At 40.4% G+C, this 25,402-nt stretch overlaps 1 protein-coding gene across 2 annotated transcripts in view; it reads left to right on the plus strand.

The window, feature by feature from the left end:
- The window catches only part of LOC134219916 (box A-binding factor-like), a 153,639-nt gene that overhangs the window by 74,828 nt on the left and 53,409 nt on the right, over window positions 1-25,402 (plus strand). Inside the window, exon 1 of one of the 2 annotated variants that reach the window (XM_062698818.1) lies at window positions 148-305. The exons of the other annotated variant lie outside the window; for it this stretch is intronic. Within the exon in view, the coding sequence (XP_062554802.1) occupies window positions 299-305 (7 nt within the window). The 5' untranslated portion in view covers window positions 148-298. Of the gene's footprint in view, window positions 1-147; window positions 306-25,402 lie in introns of those variants that run through there. 2 annotated transcript variants of the gene reach the window in all.

Genomic DNA, 25,402 nt, shown 5'->3' on the forward strand with positions numbered 1-25,402 from the left:
CTATTACTTATACGTTTCTGTGGCACTAGCTGATTACAAATTTCTGCCTTTTATCAAAATTGTTTGTGGTGAAGAAAACGTGTTTTTTTTTATCTTCTATATATTGATAACGAATATCGTACGGAGTGCAAGTTGTGTCAGAGGATTGTTTTCTATGTAAAATTTTGCTGATAAGTTTTTATCGCCGTTTGCCGACATCCAGTCGTTTTACGTGAGCACGGTTGTACACCGTGGGGACTGGTGAATCTTGATAACCTGGTTGTGACGTGGAAGTGTGAATTGTGGCAAGGATTTAGAAATGCCTGGTAAGAACTATTAAGTCAGTCTCTTAGCGTTCAATTAGGAAATCTAATGATTAAAAAAGTTATACCGACGGAGTGGAAATGCACTTGTAATCTTATTTAGACAGCTTGCATTATCATTGCAGGTCATTTCAGTGATTATGTTATCTGGTTCGAACAATGTCGTATACAAGGGGGTATCAGGACCAACGGAGGTAGAGAAGTTGAGGAAACTTTAATTCTTGATATGCCATTAATAATATCCCAATTGAATCAAAAATTAAATGAGCATTCTATTTTTGAAAGTGTACTGATAAATTAAATTATGTATTTTTCAAAAAGTTGAGCAAGGTAACTATTGTTCTAATTCTGGTGGATTGATTAAAGATTTTTTGAAGCCTAATTTTCGTTCAAAGCAAATGACTTGCTCAATTCGCTTCAATTGTACATATAACTGAGTCTTAATGAAGACTTGCAACCTAATTATTTAAGTTATACAGAAAGTAGTAAGTGAACGATAGAAAAACTAGCCATACAAAAAAAAATCTTCCCAACCGATTTCAAAAAACGCCAACAAAAAACTTTCATGGAAGAATCAGAATACTATCAGAGTCCACAAATTGTGAATAAAAAAGTAATAACAAATTTTCCAGAAAATACAAAAAAGGAGATTAGTTGCACAGTTTATCGCACAATTTTTTTTTCTATGGGAAAAAACGGGAAATAGGCAAAATACATCCAGGTTTTTTTACGCAGTTGGAATTTATTAATTTCTCGTTTAAGCTGAACTTCATAGCTTTTTAGATACCCCCTGAATTTTCTTGATTTCTTGATTTTCTTGATTCTTGATTTTTTGTGATTTTTTTCGTGGGGTTAACTCATTGTTTCATTGACGCTGAAGGTCTTAAACGACTAAAACCAAACCGTTTAAAAAACCTGGTTGTAATACAAAGCAATAGATTCAAATTCACTTATTTTTCATAATCAATAAGTCCTTTTAAAGAAGCAATTATTTATGGCAAAATGATAAGTTTATTTGTTTTTCGTTGTTTTTTATGCAAAATATCTTTTTATTTTGGAGAAAATATATTTAAATTTTTGAAAATTTGACAATAATTTGTTGTCTACGGTGCTCCATAATCGCAAGTCTTGGGTGATGTTCTTCCAGTTTCGTCCCAAACGCTCAGGGTTCCCAGGCCTGATTCTACCGCGTGTAGCCAGCGTGTTCATGCTATGATGTCGCCTGCCTCTACACGGGTACAATGGCAGGGAATTTATCGGACAAATATCGAATTTGTTATAGTTCCAACGGTGCTGCCTTTATGGCCAATTAGCAGGCTGTAAAGACCGTTGTCTAATTCACGTAAAAACATATTTTTGCCTTTCTCGTACAACAAAGTTGTACCGAAAGGCTATCATTTCACTCTGAAAACGAACTTTTTATAGAAGCCTCTGAGACCCATAGTATTATATACCAATCGACTCAGCTTGATGAGCTGAGCACATGTCTGTCTGTCCGTGTGTATGTATGTGTGTATGTGTGTGTGTATGTGTGTGTGTGTATGTGTGTGCACAAAAGCTATAAAAAACATTAGACAACTTTTCGTATAGTAATCCTTAACCGATTTTCTCGCAACAAGTTTCATTCGACAGGGGACAAAGCCTTGTTGATCACTATTGAATTTTATAACGATCGGTTATTGCGTTAAAAAATTATGAAGAAAATGTTACATCGGACCATATAAACCCCATATAAGGTTGGTGTCTTAACTAAATGCGAGAAAGGCACCACCAACGCTAGGTGGATTAATCTGGGTTTTTCTAGCGGAAAAACATACATTGGCAGTTAACTTAAAAAATCCCAAAAAAGAGATTTTATTTAGGTCACCAGAGTACGAATCTTTTAAGCAAAGTAATTGAGAAAACAAAACACCCCTTTAGGGAACGTCCACTGGTTCACTTATAACGCAACTTTAAGAAAGACGAGGAGGGTGACGATCCAAATATTTTTTTTAGATGCTTCATACAAAAAGTGTGACATAGGAGAGAGGACGGGTTGAAAATGGCCATTTTTGCGGTAATAATGGATCATTCCTTATTGATATTGATGTTATTCTTTTACGTGTCAAACTAAATTTCCCACGATTCTGTAGGGGAGAATGTCAATTATTGGCAACCTAAGCCTTTCGCCAAATTGAAAGAGAAAACTGATAAATATTCACACTAAAACACAGTTATAGCTCAACTGCTATATATTTGTATGCTCTTCCTTGATGATTGGTGTTCACTAAATATAACAGTTTTTACCACAAACTTAGTTTTTTTTTACATTAACTAACATGCCCACCTTTCTTTTGTTAGCGATGCAGTTTCTATTGTTGACAATAAAACTGTTTCATTCGCCAACCAGACGTCGAAGTTGAAAACTGTTAATGTATTGATGGCAAATTCTGTTTGTTAAGGTGGTTATACAACAAAGCCACAAATCGGCCATCTTGGAAACCACGTGCTTTTTCTAGTAATTTTTCTAGAGCACGAATTGAGAGAACCACAATGCCCATGGGGATGACACATCCGTAGATCGTTTGCTTACTTATGCTAAACAATCGACTTTAATTTCAGCATGGTACGAAAATTATTACGCTGGATTTGAACTTTTGACAATAGCAGTAGAAAACCTTATGGTGAATTTGAAATTCACCACATGGCTTGATTGTATAATCACCTTAATATCCTTCGGAAAAACAGGTCACTCATAATAAGGCTACACGGTTTTCTTATCTTGTTTATCTGTCTTAACCCTATACCAAGTGGAGGCCATATGCGCACATTTTGCATGCAGTCAAAAGGAGGAATGCGCCTATATCGCCTCCATCTTGTACACTTACTCGCTAGCATATGCGAGCATATGTGATGATGACCGTTACTGTCGTGCCGTTACTGAGGATCGCCGGGAGGATGACTTGCCGTAGAAGGAGGTCGTGAATCCCAAAAAGGCGAAGCGGGGTCGCCGACAAGCGCAAGGAGTGCGGCAAATAGAGCGGAGCAGGCCACTGCTAAGAAGGGCAGACCCCGTGAGAAAAAAGGGCTTCGCCTTCCAATGGCAGTGGCAAGCAAAAAGACAGAGGTGAGGCGATTATCGTCTACGTATTGAAGACTATGAGATGCGACGAAAAGCTCTCTAGTCTAGGAGGAGATGTTAACTGCATCCGTCGAACGCGGAAAGGAGAGATGATTCTCGTCTTTAAGCGGGATGCTGCTCAGGCGAGTTCTGAGAATAAAAAGTTGCCAGAGGAGGTCCTGAGAAATGGGGTTCAAGTTAGAGCCCTATGCCCAGTTTCGAGCATCCAGTGACCTGGTAGACGCACTGAGAGATCAGTGCAATGTCGAGATCTAGGAATCCGCGATTCGGTTACGCAAAGGCTATGCGGGAATGGAGGTTGCCACATTCCAAGTACCTGTGTCTGAGACCAAGAAGGTGCTGGATAAGGCAAAACTGAAAGTGGGCTGGTCAGTGTGCTCGTTGAGCACAAGCCAACCATTTCAGGCCTGTTACAGGTGCCTTGGCCACGGTCATAAATCCTATGACTGCAAGGGGCCTGACCATAGTAAACTATGCCGTAGGAAAACCACCAAGCTAGCACCTGTCAGGCTGCACCAATATGTCTGATATGTCCCCGGGCACAGACAACAGGCATCTGACTCGTGCTCAGGCCTGTTCGGCCTCTAGAAGAATCCAGACATAAATTTTAAAAATGCTAGTTTGTGTTAGCTATATATGCTGCATTGCTTGAGAAGACTATTTGTCAACGTTAGGTTACCACCTGTGACTCCAAATCCGACCCCTTGCCTCGAAACGGAGCCGTCGGAATAACGATGTTCATGGCTCCTGTATTCCGTGTTCAGCAACTCAGTCACCGACCTACAAAGAGCCTCCGTATTGTCTCCTCTCTTCAAGCGTCTTGCGATGGAGTGATTTATGTGGGCTATGGAAGAGTGACAGATCCTCGCTCCAAGCCAGTGGATCCTGACCACTGGGGGAGACGAACGCCAGCCACCGCAGAATTCAATAAGGAGAGGGATCCTGTGATTTCCGGTAGTCGAAGTGGCGAAAGAAGCAGCCTTGAGGCACATGGCAGTCAGAACGCGGTGGCGAAGTGCCAAGATTTCTGCCTCGGCGCAGGCAGACTCGGCAGGGGTGGAGGGTAGGAGACCGGAGGCGATTTGAACATAACTATTGAAGGTTGAGGACAGGACGTTAAGGAGGTTACGGCAGGGATTGCAGAAATCGCTCTCAATAGATAACGAACAACGATAAAAGAGAGGCGAAAACCTCTTCGAATCATAACATGCCAAGAAAACAAAATTATCGCACTTGTATACAAGTTGGAAAAAAACTGATTCGGATAGGCGGCCCCCACCTAGGGGGTTGGATAAAACTCGTTTTTGTCGCTCATTTTATGTTGGGACCATATTTTTTGGGCACAGCTGTGTTAAACAAGTGCAAATGCATCATCAGAACCGGTGCCCCCCGCAATTGGGGCTTATTAAAAGTAATTTATCATGGGTTGTAGCCCCCCGACTCAGTTCATTATTGTAACAGTGATCGAAAAACGTCTTTCATGGTATGCTACCTATCGAGAGTGTATACAGACATGATAAGTGAGAGATTTTCTCATTCTCCTTTGGATTCAATCAAACCCTGGGTTACGGTATGCAATGCAGGTAATCGTACAGAAGCTGACTGTCTATAATGGCTTCTCCAATGGCGCTGGTCTTGTGAGGCTTTGAAAGGGTTTTGATTGAGTTCTTTTTCTTCTTCTTCTTCTATGGCTCTACATTCAAAATGGAACTTGGACTGCTTTTCAACTGAGTATTCTATTAGCATCTCCTCAGTTATTAATTAAATGCTTTTCTTTGTCCACTATTGTATGTATATGTATCTTGTGTGGCAAGTACAATGAACACACTATATGTTTAAGTTGTCGAGAAAGTATCTTACCCGAAAACATCCTAGCCCGGACCGAGAATCATACTCGCCATCTCTGACTTGGCAATCCTACGCATTTGCTCGCAAGGCTAATGGAGGTCCTATTGAACTACCTAATACTAAATTATTGGAATTTATCTATTGAGTAATACTAGGGATCATCGCTGTTTATATTGGACTTTCAGTAATGTACCATTAGACGAAATTATAGAGAAAACTTTGTTTTAAAAGACTACCGCTCAACATATTTTTACAGCTTCTGAAATTAGTTATTGCCAAATAAATTAAATTCTGGCCTAATCATGCATACCACTATTAATAGCGGCAATTAACTAAAAGATTTTTCTGAACTTTTAAACTTCTTGTCCCACAATAGTAAGATGTTTCCAAACATTTTTTTTCATAATACAGAGCGTTAGAACATGACAGACCCTCTCTCGCTCCTTAAGCCCTCAGTACACTGTTTGACATGATGACAAATATTTCTCAAGTCAGCCTGAAAACCCTGTCGATTTCTAATCAGTCTGATAGATGTCCGAATAAACATGACAAATATTTGTCAATATGACAAAAAGAGGACTGTAATTTTATTAGTATACACTATACAGTCCCAGAGAAACCAAACGGATGTGGTTACAGCAATTCTGGCGATGATGTTATACACTCTTTGCTATACAACGCTTGGCGGAAGCAAAAAAAATTAGAAAATTGTTTATACCGACAAAAACGCTATAGAACACAATTAGCAACATTTGCTGCAATTAACTACGCCTTAACAGTTTTCGCTTTCTATATATTATATGATTCTCATACCGAAACTGAAACATCAAACATGGGAAGCAATTTAATTTTATTACCTTCAAAATTTTCATCCACTTTGTCACTTAACAAAACTATCACCCGTTCGTTAACCGAAATCCCAGAACAATGTTTAAAAGTTAACCTGCATGCGTGAAGCGGACCCGCCCTCGAGAAGAGTCCTTTGCACGGCATGTAAGTTCTATGATAACATGGAACAGTTATAGAACCGTAGTAGGGGTTGGACCAATAATAATCGGTTGAAGCGATAGTGGCTTCAGGGGGCCAACGCAAGTCCGATCCGAACTGGGGGTGATAACGCGATATCAGCAATCGGGTTTGTATTGAAAATATCAACCCTGACCGGCGGGCGCCGCCGCAGCCGCTGCTTTCAAAAAGCCAAACAACCACGTGACGGACGGCGGAATCTCCAGCCTGACTATCGTCTCTTATCTGCATATTTGTAAGACATTGTGGGAATGCCCTCCTTATCGAGAAACGTGAGATTAGCATTAGCAATCTCTTCCTCCTCCGCCACCACCGTGCCACCATCAGTCTGGAGTCCTTGGAAAGAATCCATCGAGTCTGGCGCGTCGTCGGATGGAGGCGATAGCTTATCTGCAGACTGCGCTATTTCTCGTGAACTTTGTATCTACGACGATGACAGGTGATGCATTTGTATTATTATTTCGTAGAGCGGCCTGTGCATTGATAAGGCCGCTCTCGAGTGGATGTGTTAGTGTATATAATCAGCTCATAAATGGATACATAAAACAAAACAGTAAACTGCATTTAGTCGTAACAAATTTGAGATAAAATTGTTTACTCTGTATGCAAAGTCATACACACTTCGACTCAGGTGAGGTCGCGCTTCTTTCGAGCTGAGCAGCTTAGGTCGGGGGCTGCGCAGTTGTAGCACGTTAGTTGGTTTGTAAACTTCGCGGATACGGTAGATCCGATACAGGTGTTGGATGTACGATACGATTGAGGAGAAGTACATTATATTGGCAGAATTAGCACAATGGTAAGTTCAATTTCAACACTAGTTGAGATAGATAATGTGTTTAATGCCGTGCTTGAGTTCTCGGAAATTAATTACGGGTGCGAATCAACATACTCACAAGATTCACTTAAGATAAATGTCGTAAAATGTGAATAAGCTATTAGGCTTCACGATTACTACTTTTGTTCGGTTCTGCGTGCCTCGTGGAAACTGATTGAAGACGGTGGTAAAACCAATCCTGTGATATAGGGTATATGGCTCAAACCTTAGCCTAATATGCTGTGGTTGGCAAATTAAATCGTTGTAAATCTTCAGAAGGCTTGTTTACTTTTGATTGTTATGCCAAGTAGTCAAAAACAACAATAATTGTGCACAATCTCTTATTTAAGCCATCAAAAGTTTCGAGGCAAATGGACTTTATGTTTGGTTTTTTTTCTAATCATAGCTCTGGTAGTGGATGTTTTTTCAGCCCATGAAAGATTGGTGCATAATTCATTACTAGTTTATTTGTGGACACAATAGCGCCCGTGGCAAGTGTTTTCTGCATTTAAAAAAAATTCTTTTCTGCATTTAAAAAAATTAAAATTTTCAACGTCTGTTGTCTGTGATTTTTTCATAAAGTGCTGTGTCTGGTTGTCACTGGTTTTGTTTTCTGCATCTGATTGTAAAAAAGAATTGAAGTGTCAAATATTTTATTTTTTGTGAGAATTTCCCCGCGTGCTGCGTCTGGTTGGCTAGTCACCGGACAGACAAACAGGGCTATTATATATATGATGTGCTGCTTCAAGTGAAAATATATGCTGAAATTTGGCAACAAGTGCTTCTAATGTTATCGCAAAAAGTTTTGGTTAATCGCTATTCTAATGAAAATTGTGGATTTAATATGAATTCTAGAATAGTGTGATTGTTATCCGTTCATCTAATGTGCGAAAATAGAAACTATGTTATTGGACTAAAGAAAAAAAAGCACAGCCTGCCGCTTAAGTGGCTGCTAAAAAACGAGTCAAAGGGAGTTTATTGCATTTATCAGTTGAACAACTGCTTGCGTCTAGCGTAATGTGACTATAATATGCTTGATACACTTTTTAAAGAAGCAGTGATTAATATCTCTCTACGTACTTTCTATACTCTATATCTGATTAATTTGCGTGATGAGCCAACGTTACATCCTAGGCTAACATTACCTCCCGTTACCCTATAACTTAATATAATAAGTGTTTTTTCCTGTTATACAGAGAAGCAAGGCAGTTTTGCTCTAGCCCCCTCTTTTGCAATCTAGACAGAACGCCTTTCAACTTTAGCATTTCCTCAGTTAATAATTAATAGTTTTTTTGTATGCCTACCATTGTATAAGTATGTATCATGTGTGGCAAGAACAATGGATACAATATGCCGAGAATGTTTCTCACCCGAAAACATCCTAGGCCGGACCGAGAATCGAACTCGCCATCTCTGGATTGGCAAGCGCCTTTACTTGCAAGGCTTACTGGAGATCCGGCAAAATTATTCATGGTATAATCAGATGCAAAACTACGATACCATTAATAGCTCAATCATATTTATAGTACAAATCTGCCCGTTACGCTGGGATATGGATAATGTAGCGCGTAACCGTGTAAATCCGGTCATTTCGCCAGTAATAAAAAATTACTCATTTTTGCACGTTTTGGATGGAGTCAATCGAGTAAATATAAAAATGTAACTCATTCTTCGGCAGGTTTCAAAACCGACGACATAAATTTCCAAGCTCCAGAGCTCTGATTGATTGAAGAAGCGGATACGAATCTGGTGGATCTGTTGAACTCTCTGACTGATTAGAGGTCTGTGTAAAGGTGAGATTCCGAAATACCAAACGCAATGAAATCAGATCTCTGTAAAATAAACGAATTCGGAACTTATAACCGATGTTTGAACTTCAGTACCGATGCATGGTCAAAGTATTATCCCACAGTATTATCACACTATGTATATTGTATAAGAATCAAGAAATGTATTGTTAATCTTGAATTCGGTTGCGTGACGCTTGTGGCAAATGAGCCTTCCAAATAAACGAAAGATTAAAAAAGAAACTTTCGTATTTTTTTGTAATAATCTTTTAAATTTTAACATAAATCGAATATAGTAGTTTGTGCAACAAGTTGCAAAAAGATGATTTTTTCAGCACGAGTTGTACGTTTATAGTATTAGTGCTGAAAAAATCGAGTTTTGCAGCGAGTTGCACACGCTATTTTTTACAATGACGAAAAATGGACTTAAATTTGATAGATCTGTACCAAAATTGTACAGTCTACTTTACTCCACATGATCATTCTTGCCAATAAATTATTTTGCCGCAGAGAACAATCAGATTCCATGTTACCGTGCCACATCGCATAGTTCGATTAGCCATGAAGCGATAGATGTACTAGCCTATGAAAAATTTTGATGTCATGTCCATCAAACTGTTTCATTTATTACGCGACGGAAAGAATGTAACTACTGTTCTGATTTATTTTTTTTTTACTAGCTTTATGTACCCGGCCTTGCTCGGAATTGCCAGTTTGGTTTGCAGTTTTATTTTAAAATCGGAAAATGATAAAACCAATAGTCAACAGGGTAATTGTGTTTACTTATTCATATTTTATCATTTGATTAAAAGAAGGCTTTTGGAAACACTGACTGATTTTGAAGAAGGGATCGTGGGTTTGAAAAGTTTTATTCCAGGCAAACGTCTTTTTCTAAAGAAGGAAAAACATCCATCGATGCCATATTCCGGGCAAACGCATATTTTTAAAGAAGGGATCACACCAACCATTGCCTTATTCCGGGCAAATGCCTACTTTTAAAGAAGCAACACATCCACCATTCAGAAGGAAACACATTAATCATTGCCTTTCACTGGGCATACCATTATTCCGATGAAGGGTAACAATTATGATTGTTTTATACCCAGCAAATGCTTGCTTCCTATGCAAGATTTTTCTGATGCTGTTCTTAATTATCCCAAATGTCCTTCATGTCGAATGACCTTAGGCCAAATAGTGTTATGTTAATGGCCTGCTACATTCAGGGATATGTCATATTCAGGGAAATGTCATATTCTGGGATATGTGTATCGGGAAGTATCATTTTTGGCAAATATCATTTTCGTTAGAGTCATTTTTGGGGAAATGTTATTACCGGGAAAATGTTATTGTCGAGGATTTTCTATTTTTAAGGAATTTGGGCAATTTGTTTTCGGAGCATTGTACAATGTCAAAGAACCTCGGATGTACTAAATAAGAGGGATTTTAAATTAAGTCGTTTTCTTAACAATACCCAACCCCAATAACCCCTCTCCCATTCCAAAAGTTCCTTCCATCCTCTATATAATAGTTTATTTTGTGTAGAGATTACGTGTTTACGTGTTTGGTTTGAATTGACCCATGCGATAAAAAGGTATACTAAACTGTTCGTTCAATAAATATACAATCCCTCTCATTCAGCTATGACACTTCTACCCAGTCTGATATAGTCTACCTTAGACAGATAATATGGGTTCCAAATCTGGTGGACATTGATAAATGGGTTTAGAAGTCATGCTGAATTCATCGATAACTAAGCAATACCCCTCTCCTACACCCTCCCCTTTTTAAAATGACTTACTCATATCCACTAAAATCGCTTCCTTAGGACAGAAAATATTTGATACAAATTTGGTTCAAATCGGTCATGAGGGTCAAGATTTACATTGAGTTGATCGATTGCTAATCAATACCTCTCCCCTCATACCCTCTCTTTGTAAAGATCATCCCTAACCTCATATCGTCGTCTCCTTATGATAATGAATTTGTGTTCCGAATTTGTTTGAAATCGGCCAAGGGGTTCAGAAGTTACACTGAGTTGCTCAATAAGTAAGCAATACTCCTCCTACCAACACCCTCTCTCTTTTCCAAAGAGCATCACTAACCCTCCTATCGTCGTCTCCTAAAAATAAAGAATTTGTGTTCCAAATTCGGTTGAAATCGGCCAAGGGGATCAGAATTTACACTGAGGTGATCGATAACTTAGCAATACCCTTCCCCCCACACCCTCCCCCTTTTCCAAAGAGCATACTTAACCACATATCGTTCCCTCCTTAAGATAAAGTATTTGTGTTCCAAATTTGGTTGAAATCGGCCTAGGGGTTCAGAAGTTACACTGAGTTGATCGATAACTAAGCAGTACCCCTCCCCCCACACCCTCCCCTTTTCCAAAGAGCATGATCTACCCCCTATCGTCCTCCTTAAGATACAGAATTTGTGTTCCAAATTTGGTTGAAATCGGCCAAAGGGTTCAGAAGTTACACTGAGTTGATCAATAAATAAGCAATGCCTCTCCCCCCACACCCTCCCCCTTTTCCAAAGAGCATTCTTAACCCCCTATCGTCCCCTTTGTAAGATAAAGAATTTGTGTTCCAAATTTAGTTGAAATCGGCCAAAGGGTTCAGAAGTTACACTGAGTTCATCGATAACTAAGCACAACCCCTCCCCCCCACACCCTCCCTCTTTTTCAAAGAGCATGTTTAACCTCCCTATCGCCTCCTCCTCAAGATAAAGAATGTGTGTTACAAATTTGGTTGAGATCGGCCAAGGGGTTCAGAAGGTACACTAAGTTGATCGATGACTAAGCAATACACCTCCCCCTACACCCTCCCCCTTTTCCAAACAGCATCCATAACCCCCCTATCGTCGTTTCCTTAAGATAAAGAATGTGTGTTCCAAATTTGGTTGAGATCGGTCAATGCGTTCAGAAGTTATGCTGGAACATACATACAAACATACATACAAACATACAAACATTGAGTTTTATATATATGGATTTTTTTTATTTCTTTATTAAAGAGGCTTGCAGCCCAAGGCTGGCTCACCTCTGGTTTCTGATTTATTTATTTTTTCATTATAGCTACTATAATGAATATTATGCAACCCATTTGCGTTGCATAATGAACATTGAACATGAAGCACCCATTTCGTTTGTATGGAAAGGTAGGCCGTTTTATCACTCAAAGACGAACTGTAAAGCAGGTATTATGATCAGGAATTGCAAAAAATACTTTCTAGTATATTTTTTTTCAGCTTAACTCCATATCATATGAGACATATACGTTTGCAACGGCAGTTTAGTGGTATCGATACTTCTATACGATACAACTGAGAAAATATTCTAATTTCTTTCCGAAAAATTCAAGAACCTCGCCAAAACTCCCTCCAATATTTTTAAAATTACTTCTCAATTTACTCGATATGTTTTACTGAATTTACTCAGGCAATCCTTCAAAATTCCTCCAGAGATATGTTTCTGTATTTATCCGGGAAATTCATCGAAATAACATTGAAAATCAGTCTTAATTTGACCGAAATATTCTTTTGAATATGCCCACAAAATTCTTCAAAATTTCCACGGTAAATCTTTGAATATCCCCTAAAAGTCTTTCTTTTCCATAAAATTCTGTTTGACTCAATACACCTCTGTTTGTAATACCTATATGCACTATAAAATACACATTGGAACATTCCTCAAATCCTAAGGGATATTCTTTTCCACATTCAGTTCTGAAGTTTCAACGGGAATTTCTTTTGATATATTTTATATATCATAGAAATAGGATATTTTATTCGAATTTCCAAGGGAAATTCTTTTGAAGTTTTTTGAATTTGCGAATGTTTTTATTTTATTTTCAAGAGAATTGTTTTTGAATTCTCCAAGCAAATTCTTCTGACCATTATGAATTACTTCAAGAAATTCTTCAAAATTTTCAATGGAAGAAGCCCCCTTTCGATACACGGAAGAAATAAACTACCCAATAGTGAGTTTAATTCACCCAACCTCGTACATCCGTACGGGAAGCCAAAATTGAGTAAGTAGGGTCGAAGTAGTTTGCCTTTTCTCCCATGTTAAAAAGTACCCAACGGAAAAATTATTGACCCAAATTTAAGTTTAATTCACTCAATTTCGACCTCAGGTAATAAAACTCAACATTGGCTTCCCGTATTGAACTGGCGTCGTTGGATTGTTTGGCTCTTTTGTTTTTGACAACAAAAGAAAGAGTGCATGAAAAAGAGAAGAAAAAATAACTCAAAAGTAAGTTTAATAATACTCAATTTTGGGTACTTTTTTCTTCCGTGTAGGCTCGAAGTCTCCTTTCAAGAGGCCCGAAAGCCTCTTTTTTTTCAAAAGGCTTGGAAGCCTCCTTTCAATAGGCAAATTTTTATTTAATTGACCTAAACTGTTAGAAATATGGAAATAGAAAAGTAAAGTGAACAATGTTGGGATACTTCAAAGACCTAAACCATGAATACCAGACCTTTAAGACTACGAAGAAACTTTTTATGTTTCAAAAAAAAAATAACAATATTTGTGGAGAACTTTACCTTTAATTTAATAATCAATCTTCACTCCAGGTGTAATTCGGAGGAACAGAAGCAATTTGTGGTATAGCGTAGAAAATTTTAGATAATTTTATAAAATCGAATATAAATAGAGGATTCGGATACGAATAGTTAAGTTTTCTAAATTTATCATTGAATTATATGAAATTTGGAAAAGTAATCTTTTCCAAACATGGGCTTCTAGTACAATAACACTTGAGAGCTTCACTAGCCACTAGCTTTCACAAGGCACAATAGGACAACCCCATATAAAGGAGTGGCCAATTATCGATTTGGGCGTGTAAAATGTGACGAATACACAGTTTATAACCTATATTTTTATAATTTGGACGGTTTTGATTTTTTAGATTTTTCAGGAAGGGGGGAGCGTTCAAACTGGTCCTTCCTAGAAAAAACATTTTTACGTTTTTTGGGAAAACGGGCAGTTTTGACATATTTCCGTCTGAAAAGTAACATATTTATATATCGTTGCAAAGCTCTTAAACATATCTATGCCACAGGCTTAATAATGTAATAATAGATCCGTTCAGGATTTAGTTTTTAGTAGTTTTGTAGAACCATATTTTACACAATATTTAACGAACAAAACAGTTTGGTACCCCGTAATATCCCGCAGTAAAACATCATGCACTACACTGTTGAATTCTTGAGCATTGAGGATCATGAATAAAATTCTGCCCAAATTCACCATTTTGTGAGATACATGAATTTGAAAAATTGCCCATTTTGCCTTTTTCGTATACAAAGTATACTTAGAAGCTATATAATCGCTCCAAAAACATTTAAAAGAAAGCCCGAACACCCATAGCGTATACCGATCGACTCAGTTCGATGAATTTAGGTGATGTCTGTATAAGTGTGTGGAATGTCTGTATGTGTGTGAGCAAAAATGATCTTAACTGTTTTCTAGTCACTTGCCCTAAGGACTGTTCATTAAAGAAAGTGGACACCTGTTTTTCAAAGGAACATGTTTATTTTGGAACAAATTCATAAGGTTGCTCTATATAAATGACAATCAACATGCATATGAACGAATTCACGTGATTTTGAATATTTACTTCTCATTTCTGAAGAATGCTCGGACTTTGCTCTTGACAGCTCCCATTAGATTCTGCACAACTTCTTCCGTAACTTTTCATTGTGCCGCAGACCAAATTTTCTTGAAGCAGTCAACAGAGCCTGCTTCTCTCCCATCTACCTTAAGATGCCGCGTAATTATTGCCCAGTATTTTTCGATAGGACGCAGTTCCGGGCAGTTTGGTGGATTTAGGCATTTTTCGACAAAATCGACTTTTTCCTTCTTCAGCATCTCCAACTCCAGCAGAAACGTAGTGAGCCGATGCCAGATCCGGCAAAAACAATAGAGGATCCGTATGCTTTCGGTAGATGGTTAGAAGTCGTTTTTTGATACATTTTTTTCTTCAATTTTCACCGTTGTTTGTGAAATACGGAGTCAGAGGAGCAGTTTGCTTGCCATCCCAAAACATTTTCCCAAATTTTTTCGGTTCGGATATATCGCACGTCATCAGGCATATCTGTCCTCTGTTCAGCGTTGAAAAAATGTAGCCCTGGCAGTGTACTGGTGTCTAATTTGACGTATATCTCATCGTCCATCAAAATGCACTGTACCATTTGTGCAGAATTAATCTGCGAGTTGATAAACTGATCCGACCTATCGTTCGGAATTTCTAAGGTTTTTCCAAATTGTTCAGGTGTTCTGCAAAAGGAAACAATTTCTTTACCCACAGAGCGAAAATTACCAATTTTTCGTTAATTTTTAACCTTAAACCATTCATAAAAAGGTGTCCACTTACTTTAATGAACAGTCCTTAAACCGATTTACTCCCAACAAATTTCATTCGTCAGAGAATGTTGTTCCATTGCTCTCCATCAAAAATAGGCTGGATATGACTTAGCCGTGCGGCTACAAAGCAAGGCCATGCTGAGAGCGGCTGGGTTCGATTCCCGGTGCCGGCTTAGGAAATTTTCGATTTGGAAATTGTCTCGACTTCCCTGGGCATAAAAGTATCATCGTGCTAGCCTCATGATATACGAATGCCAAAATGGTAACCTGGCTTAGAAACCTCGCAGTTAATAACTGTGGAAGTGCTTAATGAACGCTAAGCTGTGAGGCGGCTCTGTCCCAGTGTGGGGATATAATGCCAATAAGAAGAAGAAGAAGGACTATGGGCTCAAAAGTTATGACCAAAATGCATTTTCTTATAATGAACGAAAAAACAACATTACCACTAGGGGATTTTTAGGTAAACTTCTTTTTTTTATTTCATCTGAGTATTTCAATAATAATGGGAAGTTCAATACAGCGATACACTTCAATAATTTCGCTTTATTTGAATTTGGCAAAGAACACAATTCACATAACATTTTGAGGGGGAGGGTTGTGTCTCAGCGTTGCATCTAATTCAAGGAAAACAATCATTTTTTATACAAAAAGCATTAAGCCGTTAGCCGGGGGGGGGGGGGGGTATTCAAAATTAACAATTTTGACATTACTACATAATAGAAGCGAATTATAAATTTGACCATAAAAAATATTAATCATCAAAAAAATGAAATTCTATTTCGTTGGTCACAATATGACGCCTAATGAATCTATTCTACCTTTCTTGTTAGTTTAAGAAGTTCTACCCAGTGAATTTTCAACACCATTGTGCAATAAATCCACAAATAAGTTTCTAAGATTATAATTTGAATGACAGACTTTCAAGGTAACTTCACGTATTAGATTGAAAAACATAAATCAGAAGTCATCCTAAAATGTTTTACGAATCCGAGGATATTTCTAGAAAAATTGGATCATATGAAAATTTCAAAAATACCACAAAAAGCTCAAAGCGCAAAATAATTATTTATTTATTTAATCAGACTAAGGCCGAAGTGGCCTGTGCGGTATATAAGAGTCTTCTCCATTCGGCTCGGTCCATGGCTACACGTCGCCAACCACGCAGTCTACGGAGGGTCCGCAAGTCATCTTCCACCTGATCGATCCACCTTGCCCGCTGCGCACCTCGCCTTCTTGTGCCCGTCGGATCGTTGTCGAGAACCATTTTCACCGGGTTACTGTCCGACATTCTGGCTACGTGCCCGGCCCATCGCAGTCGTCCGATTTTCGCGGTGTGAACGATGGATGGTTCTCCCAACAGCTGATGCAATTCGTGGTTCATTCGCCTCCTCCACGTACCGTCCGCCATCTGCACCCCACCATAGATGGTACGCAGCACTTTCCTTTCGAAAACTCCAAGTGCGCGTTGGTCCTCCACGAGCATCGTCCAGGTCTCGTGTCCGTAGAGGACTACCGGTCTAATTAGCGTTTTGTAGATTGTCAGTTTGGTACGGCGGCGAACTCTATTCGATCGGAGCGTCTTGCGGAGTCCAAAGTACGTACGATTTCCAGCCACTATGCGTCTCCGAATTTCTCTGCTGGTGTCATTTTCGGCAGTCACCAGTGAGCCCAAGTACACAAATTCTTCTACCACCTCGATTTTGTCACTACCGATGCAAACTCGTGGTGGGTGGCTCACATTGTCTTCTCTTGAACCTCTTCCTATCATGTACTTCGTCTTCGACGTGTTGATGACTAGTCCGATCCGCTTAGCTTCCCTCTTCAGTCTGATGTAGGCTTCCTCCATTTTCTCAAAGTTACGTGCCATAATATCTATGTCGTCGGCGAAACCAAATAGCTGGACGGACTTATTGAAAATTGTACCACTCGTGTTAATCCCTGCTCTTCGTATTACCCCTTCCAAAGCGATGTTGAATAGCAAACACGAAAGACCATCACCTTGCCGTAACCCTCTGCGGGTTTCGAAGGGACTCGAGAATGCCCCTGAAACTCGAACTACGCACATCACCCGATCCATCGTCGCTTTGATCAACCGTGTCAGTTTATCCGGAAAACCGTGTTCGTGCATTAGCTGCCATAGCTGGTCCCGATCGATTGTATCATATGCGGCTTTGAAGTCGATGAATAGATGATGTGTGGGCACGTTGTATTCGCGGCATTTCTGCAGTACTTGGCGAATGGCGAACACCTGGTCCGTGGTGGAGCGTTCGCCCATAAAACCCGCCTGGTACTGCCCCACGAACTCCCTTGCAGTTGGTGCTAGTCGACGGCATAAAATTTGGGAGAGTACCTTGTAGGCGGCGTTCAGCAATGTGATTGCGCGGTAGTTGCTACAATCCAGCTTATCGCCCTTTTGTAGATGGGACACACGACACCTTCCATCCACTCCTGCGGCAAAACTTCCTCCTCCCAAATCTTGGTAATGACCCAGTGCAGCGCTCTAGCCAGTGCCTCACCACCGTGTTTAAATAGCTCTCCTGGTAGTTGGTCAACCCCAGGGGCTTTGTTGTTCTTCAGCCGGCCAATCTCCTCCTGGATTTCCTGGAGATCCGGAGCCGGTAGAATTATGTCCTGCGCGCGTTCTCCCAGGTCCATCACCATACCGCCATCTTCGTCTGCCACATCGCCATTCAGGTGTTCTTCGTAGTGCTGCCGCCACCTTTGGATCACCTCACGCTCGTTCGTAAGAAGGTTCCCGTTTATGTCCTTACACATATCAGGCTGTGGCACGTGGCCCTTACGTGAACGGTTTAACTTCTCATAGAACTTTCGTGTGTTATTAGCGCGGTACAGTTGCTCCGTTTCTTCACGGTCTCGATCTTCCTGCTGCCGCTTTTTCCTCCGGAAAATCGAGTTTTGTCTGTTCCGCGCCTGTTTATATCGTGCCTCGTTCGCCCTCGTGCGGTGTTGCAGCAATCTCGCCCATGCTGCATTCTTCTCTTCCACTAACTGCTCACATTCGCCGTCATACCAGTCGTTTCTCTGATCCGAGGGCACCGTGCCAAGTGCAGCGGTTGCGGTGCTACCAATGGCGGATCGAATATCTCTCCAGCCATCTTCAAGAGACGCTGCGCCTAGCTGCTCTTCCGTTGGAAGTGCCACTTCCAGCTGCTGCGCGTATTCTTGGGCTAGTCTACCATCTTGTAGCCGCCCAATGTTAAGCCGCGGCGTCCGACTTCGACGCGTGTTGTACACCGTCGAGAGTTTTGAGCGCAGACATACTGCAACGAGGTAGTGGTCGGATTCAATATTCGCACTGCGGTAAGTGCGGACGTTCGTGATGTCGGAGAAGAATTTACCGTCGATTAGAACGTGGTCGATTTGGTTTTCCGTTTCTTGGTTAGGTGATCTCCATGTGGCCTTGTGGATATTCTTGCGGGGAAAGAAGGTGCTTCGGACTACCATTCCGCGGGAGGCTGCGAAGTTTATGCATCGTTGGCCGTTGTCATTCGATACGGTGTGCAGACTATCCAGTCCGATGACCGGTCTATACATTTCCTCCCTTCCTACCTGTGCGTTCATGTCACCGATGACGATTTTAACGTCCCGCAGTGGGCATCCATCGTATGTCTGCTCCAGCTGTGCGTAGAACGCTTCTTTCTCGTCGTCGGGTCTCCCTTCGTGTGGGCAGTGCACGTTGATGATGCTATAGTTGAAGAAACGGCCTTTAATCCTCAGCTTGCACATCCTTGCGTTGATTGGCTGCCACCCAATCACGCGTTGGCGCATCTTACCCAGCACTATGAAGCCGGTTCCCAGCTCGTTGGTGGTGCCACAACTTTGGTAGAAGGTAGCCGCTCGATGCCCGCTTTTTCACACTTTCTGTCCTGTCCAGCAAATCTCCTGCAGCGCCACGACGTCGAAGTTGCGGGGATGTAATTCATCGTAGATCATCCTGTCGCAACCTGCGAAACCTAGCGACTTGCAATTCCATGTTCCAAGCTTCCAATCGTGATCCTGTATTCGTCGCCTAGGTCTTTGCCGATTATATCGAGTCGCATTATCTCTTATATTGTTCGTAATGATTGGTTTTCTAGGCGGCTTATTGGGCCTGCGCAAACCTCCTGTCTCGTCGGAGGGCCGTCGTGTCAGGGCTGTTTAGCGTCCCACCTAACACCAGGACTTGGGCTTGTGCGCTTTGAGCGGCACACGGTCGCTTTAATGGGCCTACTTGCGGATACATGCAGCTTTTTATAGAGGTTTAACAGGGCCCACTGTCAAACCCCACCACATCCTAGGCAAGCCCCACAACTCGCAGATGGCCTGGGGAGGGATCGTCAAGCCCTTGGACATAGTCCCTGCTGCCCCTAAATAAATCGCAAAATAAATCGTGCAGATAAAACCTTAGCTTTCGAATTAAACACTAAAACTTTCAGCAACAGCAACAGCAGATGCTCAGCTCAATGTCTCAAGGAAGCAGGGACTATGTCTAAGAGTTTTATACGACCCCTCCCCACGGTCTCTGCGAGTTGGGGGGCCTGCCTAGGACGTGGTGGGGTTTTGTTAAACCTCTACAAAAAGCTACATGGTGTCCGCAAGCAGGTTCTTATAAAGCGACCGTGTACCGCTCAAGGCGCACAGGAGCCCAAAGAGTGCCAATTGGAAGTGTCCTTACTTCGGTAGGGTAGTGCGTGTGCAGCTTCAGCAGAGAGCGAGTGATTTGCTTGTGTTGAGGTAGGAGTGTCATAGTGCGGCACCAATATTGTCACCTCGAAGCACGGCAGAAGTTTGAGGGTGACTGTGCAGGAGTGTCGTAGCGTAGTATCGTTGATTGGTCCCTACATACCGCTATTGACACCTCAGACATGTCAGTGAGTGTTAGGGTGAGCACCAAAATAAGACTCACATGGGGCGAGTGACATTTGGAGAAGCTGCTTCGGCGGAAGGGTAGTACTGGGTTGAATCCACACACCCACAGTGAGGCACAAGTGATGCACGGGGAGTGCCCTTACTTCGGTAGGGTAGCGCGTGGTCTGCTTCGGCAGAAGAGCGAGTGATCGGCCTGTGCTGAGGAAGAAGTGTCGTAGCGGAACTCGCAACAAATCCAAATTGGTGACTTCAATGCCAAACACCGTTAATGGAATAATGCTCAAAGCAATTCCAATGGTAAAATTTTATTTGAAGATTGTTCTGCGGGATATTATATTATTCAATATCCTAATGGACCAACCTGTTTTTCTTCCAGTCGAAATCCTTCAATAATTGATTTCGTTTTAACGGATTCAGGTCAACTGTGTGGCCAATTGGTAAATCATGCTGACTTTGACTCTGATCACCTCCGTGACGTTTGAAATCTCACAAAAAGCCATTAACAATCCAATCAGCTCTACTTTTAATGATCATAGAGCTGATTGGGATGTATATAAAACGTATATCGATAGGAATTTTGATGTTGATATTCCTCTCGATACCAAAAGTGAAATTGATAATGCTCTCGTATCTTTGACAAATTTAATTGTCGAAGCCAGAGGCAATGCAATTCCTAAATGTTTTTATTTATTAAATTAAATTCAGCTCCATTATTATTGACGACGATCTTCAGCTACTGATCCGTCTTAAAAATGTGAGGCGAAGGCAATACCAAATAACTCGCGATCCCGCGTTGAAAGTTATTTGGCGAGATTTGCAAAATGAAAATAAAAAAAATCGCTATTCTGAGAAATACCAACTTTGAGAATAATGTCTCGAAGTTGGATCCCAGTTCGAAATTCTTTTGGAAATTAACAAAAAATCTTAAAAAACCTCAAAGCCCATTCCAGCGCTTAAAGAGAGAAATAAAATTTTATTAACAAATGGCGAAAAGGCTCAAAACTTGCTCAGCAGTTCGAGAGTGCCCATAATTTTAGTCTAGGTCTCACTAGTCCAATTGAGGATCAGATTACACGGAGCTTCGAAGACATTCTCAATCAAAAGAATGTTTTTGAGCCTTCATTAGGAACTAATTTGGATGAAGTGAGGTCTATTACTAGAAAATTTAAAAATATGAAAGCACCGGGTGATGATGGTATTTTCTACATACTTATCACAAACGTTCCTGAGATCTCTTTATTATTTTTGGTTAATTTATTTAACAAATGTTTTCAATTGGTATACTTTCCAGATAAATTGAAAAACGCCAAAGTAGTTCCAATTTTGAAGCCAGACAAAAATCCAGCTGAGGCTTCTAGTTATCGCCCAATCAGTTTCCTTTCTTCAATAGGCAAACTATTTGAAAAGATTATTTTAAATAGAATGATGGTTCATATTAATGACAATTCTATTTTTGCTGATGAGCAATTTGGTTTTCACCATGGACATTCAACCACTCATCAGTTATTAAGATTTACGAATTCAATTCGGCTCAACAAATCTGAAGGATATTCGCCTGGAGTTGCTCTTCTTGATATAGAGAAAGCATTTGACAGTGTTTGGCATGAAGGTTTGATTGTAAAATTGATGAATTTTATTTTCCTCTGTACATTATTAAACTGATCCAAAATTATTTATCAGATCGTTCACTGGAGGTAAATTATCAGAATTCTAAATCTGATAGACTACCTGTAAGAGCTGGTGCTCCCCAAGGCAGCATACTGGGGCCCATATTTTTCCCACATAAGCCGAAAGCTTCTTATTTGAAACCTTCTAGCAGACATATTGTCACTATGAATGGGGTTCCAATTAATTTGTCTAGCGAAGCTAAATATTTAGGACTTCTGCTAGATCAAAAATTAACTTTTAAAAATCACATTGACGGCATCCAAGCCAAATGTAACAAATATATTAAGTGTCTATATCAACTTGAAAACAGAAAATCAAAACTTTGTCTTAAGAACAACTTTTTGATTTACAAACAAATTTTTAGACCAGCCATGTTGTATGCTGTACCAATATGGACTAGTTGCTGCAATACCAGAAAGAAGGCACTTCAGAGGACTCAAAATAAAATTTTGAAAATGATTCTGAAGTTGCCTTCGTGGTATAGTACCAATGAACTTCATAGAATTTCTAATATTGAGACATTGCTACAAATGTCCAACAAAATACATTCCAATTTTAGATAAAAATCGTTGCAATCTTCTATTGGGGGTTGGTGAATTAGGGTTGAAGCCCAAGGAGGATTTAGTGGGTGGAGAGTCCCACACTAGTACATTGCCATGTGGTAGCTTGGCAACTACTACGCGTGTGCTGGGTCAGTGCATTAGCATTACCCCTTGTAAAAAAATGTCTCAAACACAAAAATATCAAATTTACTAATTTAGGCTATTACCAGAAGTTAAATATCATCGGTTCATGTATTATTAACCGATCCACTATTGTTTGCAAACATAAACGAGGTAGGGCTTTAGGACGCAATTGTTCGGTGCAGTGTTGATAGAATCATGCTCAAATCTCAATCATCGAAGCCTCATACACGAGCTAACTCTCTTGCGATTCTGCATGGAGGGCACTGCGCTTGAGTTTTCCACCCAGAAATGCATAGTTTCGCTCATTCGCCGAACAATGATCTCGCTCCAAAAAGCATTAAAATTCAATCGAAGCGTATTTAATCCTTACATATAGATTTATTGTCCAGCAGATTTCCTGCAGCGCTACGACATCGAAGTTGCGGGGATGTAATTCATCGTAGATTATCCTATCGCAACCTGCGAAGCCTAGCGACTTGCAGTTCCATGTTCCAAGCTTCCAATCGTGATCCTTTATTCGTCGCCTAGGTCGTTGCCGATTGTATCGAGTCGTATTATCTTCTATGTCGTTCGTAATAGTTGTTTTTAAAGGCGGCTTATTGGGCCTGCGCAAACCTCCTGTCTCGTCGGAGGGCCGTCGTGTCAGGGCTGTTTAGCGTCCCACCTAACACCAGGACTTGGGCAGATGGCGGACGGTACGTGGAGGAGGCGAATGAACCACGAGTTGCATCAGCTGTTGGGAGAACCATCCATCGTTCACACCGCGAAAATCGGAAGACTGTGGTGGGCCGGACACGTAGCCAGAATGTCGGACAGTAATCCGGTGAAAATGGTTCTCGACAACGATCCGACGGGAACAAGAAGGCGAGGTGCACAGCGGGCAAGGTGGATCGATCAGGTGGAGGACGACTTGCGGACCCTCCGCAGACTGCGTGGTTGGCGAAGTGCAGCCATGAACCGAGCTGAATGGAGAAGTCTTTTATGTGCAGCACAGGCCACTCCGGCCTTAGTCTGATGATAAATAAATATAGATTTATTGTACATTGTTTTAAGGAAAAAAAAAGTTTAGGAATGTATTAAAAAAAAGAACACGTAGAAATCATGCAATGATGCCAATTGCGAGTTGAATCATGAACGATTCTCTGGGCCATGAGTCGGGTTGGGTTTGACTCGCGCCTAATGTGAATCGTGTATGAGATTTGAGAATTTGATTTTTTTCTCAACACTGGTTCGGTGGTTATATGTTGAATTATGTTTGATTGGTTTTTGATAAAAAAAATTGTTCGAGAAAAAACCACGTGGTCATGGGGGGTAGGTGGTCAAAAATGCACAAAAAATGTTCGTGTGGTTTCTGGATGCCCCCCCTCCCCCCTGCTAATTTACTACTCCATTTCGAACCTCAACATCTGTACTGCATTTGATTCTGCCTTATTTGTTGAAGTTGTTATTGTCCCTGATACACATCCCAGGAAGTATCATAAAAATCCGCTCACATATCCCACAAATCACCCAGCATGACATGTTTAGATTCTGAATGAACAATGTTTTTAATGGAATTGAATATGGAAAAAATATGTGGTAATATTTTTTTTCAAAAATAATTAAACCAAATAAAAGATGCATAGCATACGCTAGGTTGATGGCAGGGGTTGACAGAAAATATATGGGCTAACTGTTTAATCCTCAGCCGTTATCGTCGATGTTCCGTTCCATTGTGGGCTTTATTCTCGAGTTACGATCGGTTCATTCAGCAAAGACTGGTAACAATATCATCACGAATAATCCTGCGTAGTCAAGCAGCATAACCCTTTGTTGTGACATTGTAAGAAAGGCGTATAATCGTTGAACGCCCACAAAATATGTTTGTGCAACAGAGTTTACGCATGTTATCTCTCTGTGTACTGTTCGTTTTAAAATTCGAATCCGGATTAGTAATACTGTAGAAAGAGAAAGATCAGCATCTGTAGTGGCGCATGTGTGGCTGCAATTTTTTTCAGTCACCACTCGTTGAACAGTTAGCAGAAGTTGACGAATCAACTACAGAAACCAGATGTTGACACGTTACTGGAGTGCCATAAATCTCCCCATTTTTCTGCCTATTTTCAAATGTTGTTTTCGAGTGGGACGGACTCCCTCATTATTTGTTGGCGAGTTAAATGTAGTTCCAGTTGTGTCGTAGATATCAGCATCAATACAATATGTACTGCTTTGTTGACTAGGCGCATGTGCGGCGCTGAGCTGCCAGCAAATATGTACGCCCCCTTTTGCTATAGGGTTGTTTGCCAATGTGATTGTGTGAATTTTATCGAGGAACGGACTGTGCTCTTATCAGTGGATGGGAGAAAGCAAACTGCACAAAAATGACGTGTCTGTTGGTTTTTGGCTCGCTGTGAAAGGAGGGAAAAGCGATCCTACGGAGAAGAAATGTTGTAGAGAAGTCTTTGCATAATTGATGAGTAATAGATATGATTCAACAGGATAGGATTGTAATAAAGGCATGCACCCATCCAGCGTTTGTTAGGTTTTCTTACATATGTGAAATTGTCAGATTCCTATACAATTATTAAATAAGACTTTAAAATTATGCAAGCTTTTCTTACAATACCTGTATAACAGTGTTGAACTTGACTATTAAAAAAACTAATAAACCTGTATAAGACCATACATTTTTCGTATTTATTTGAATTTTGTTCTTTTTACGAGAATGTAGCAATTTCGCATATGCTTATTTAATTTTTACTCTAAAAAAAGTAATTTCGGTTACCAAAACTTTTGCGGCTTTGCGGCCTTTGTGGTCTGATCACGCAAAGACGATTGAAGATCATCAATGTCGGACATATTTCATTGAAATAGAATACTTCTCTAGAACTCAAATTCAAGTGTTTGTTTCTCAGGTTCCAAGTGTTTTTCGGTG

Source organism: Armigeres subalbatus, chromosome 3 (assembly GCF_024139115.2).
Source record: "Armigeres subalbatus isolate Guangzhou_Male chromosome 3, GZ_Asu_2, whole genome shotgun sequence".
NCBI lineage: Eukaryota > Metazoa > Arthropoda > Insecta > Diptera > Culicidae > Armigeres > Armigeres subalbatus.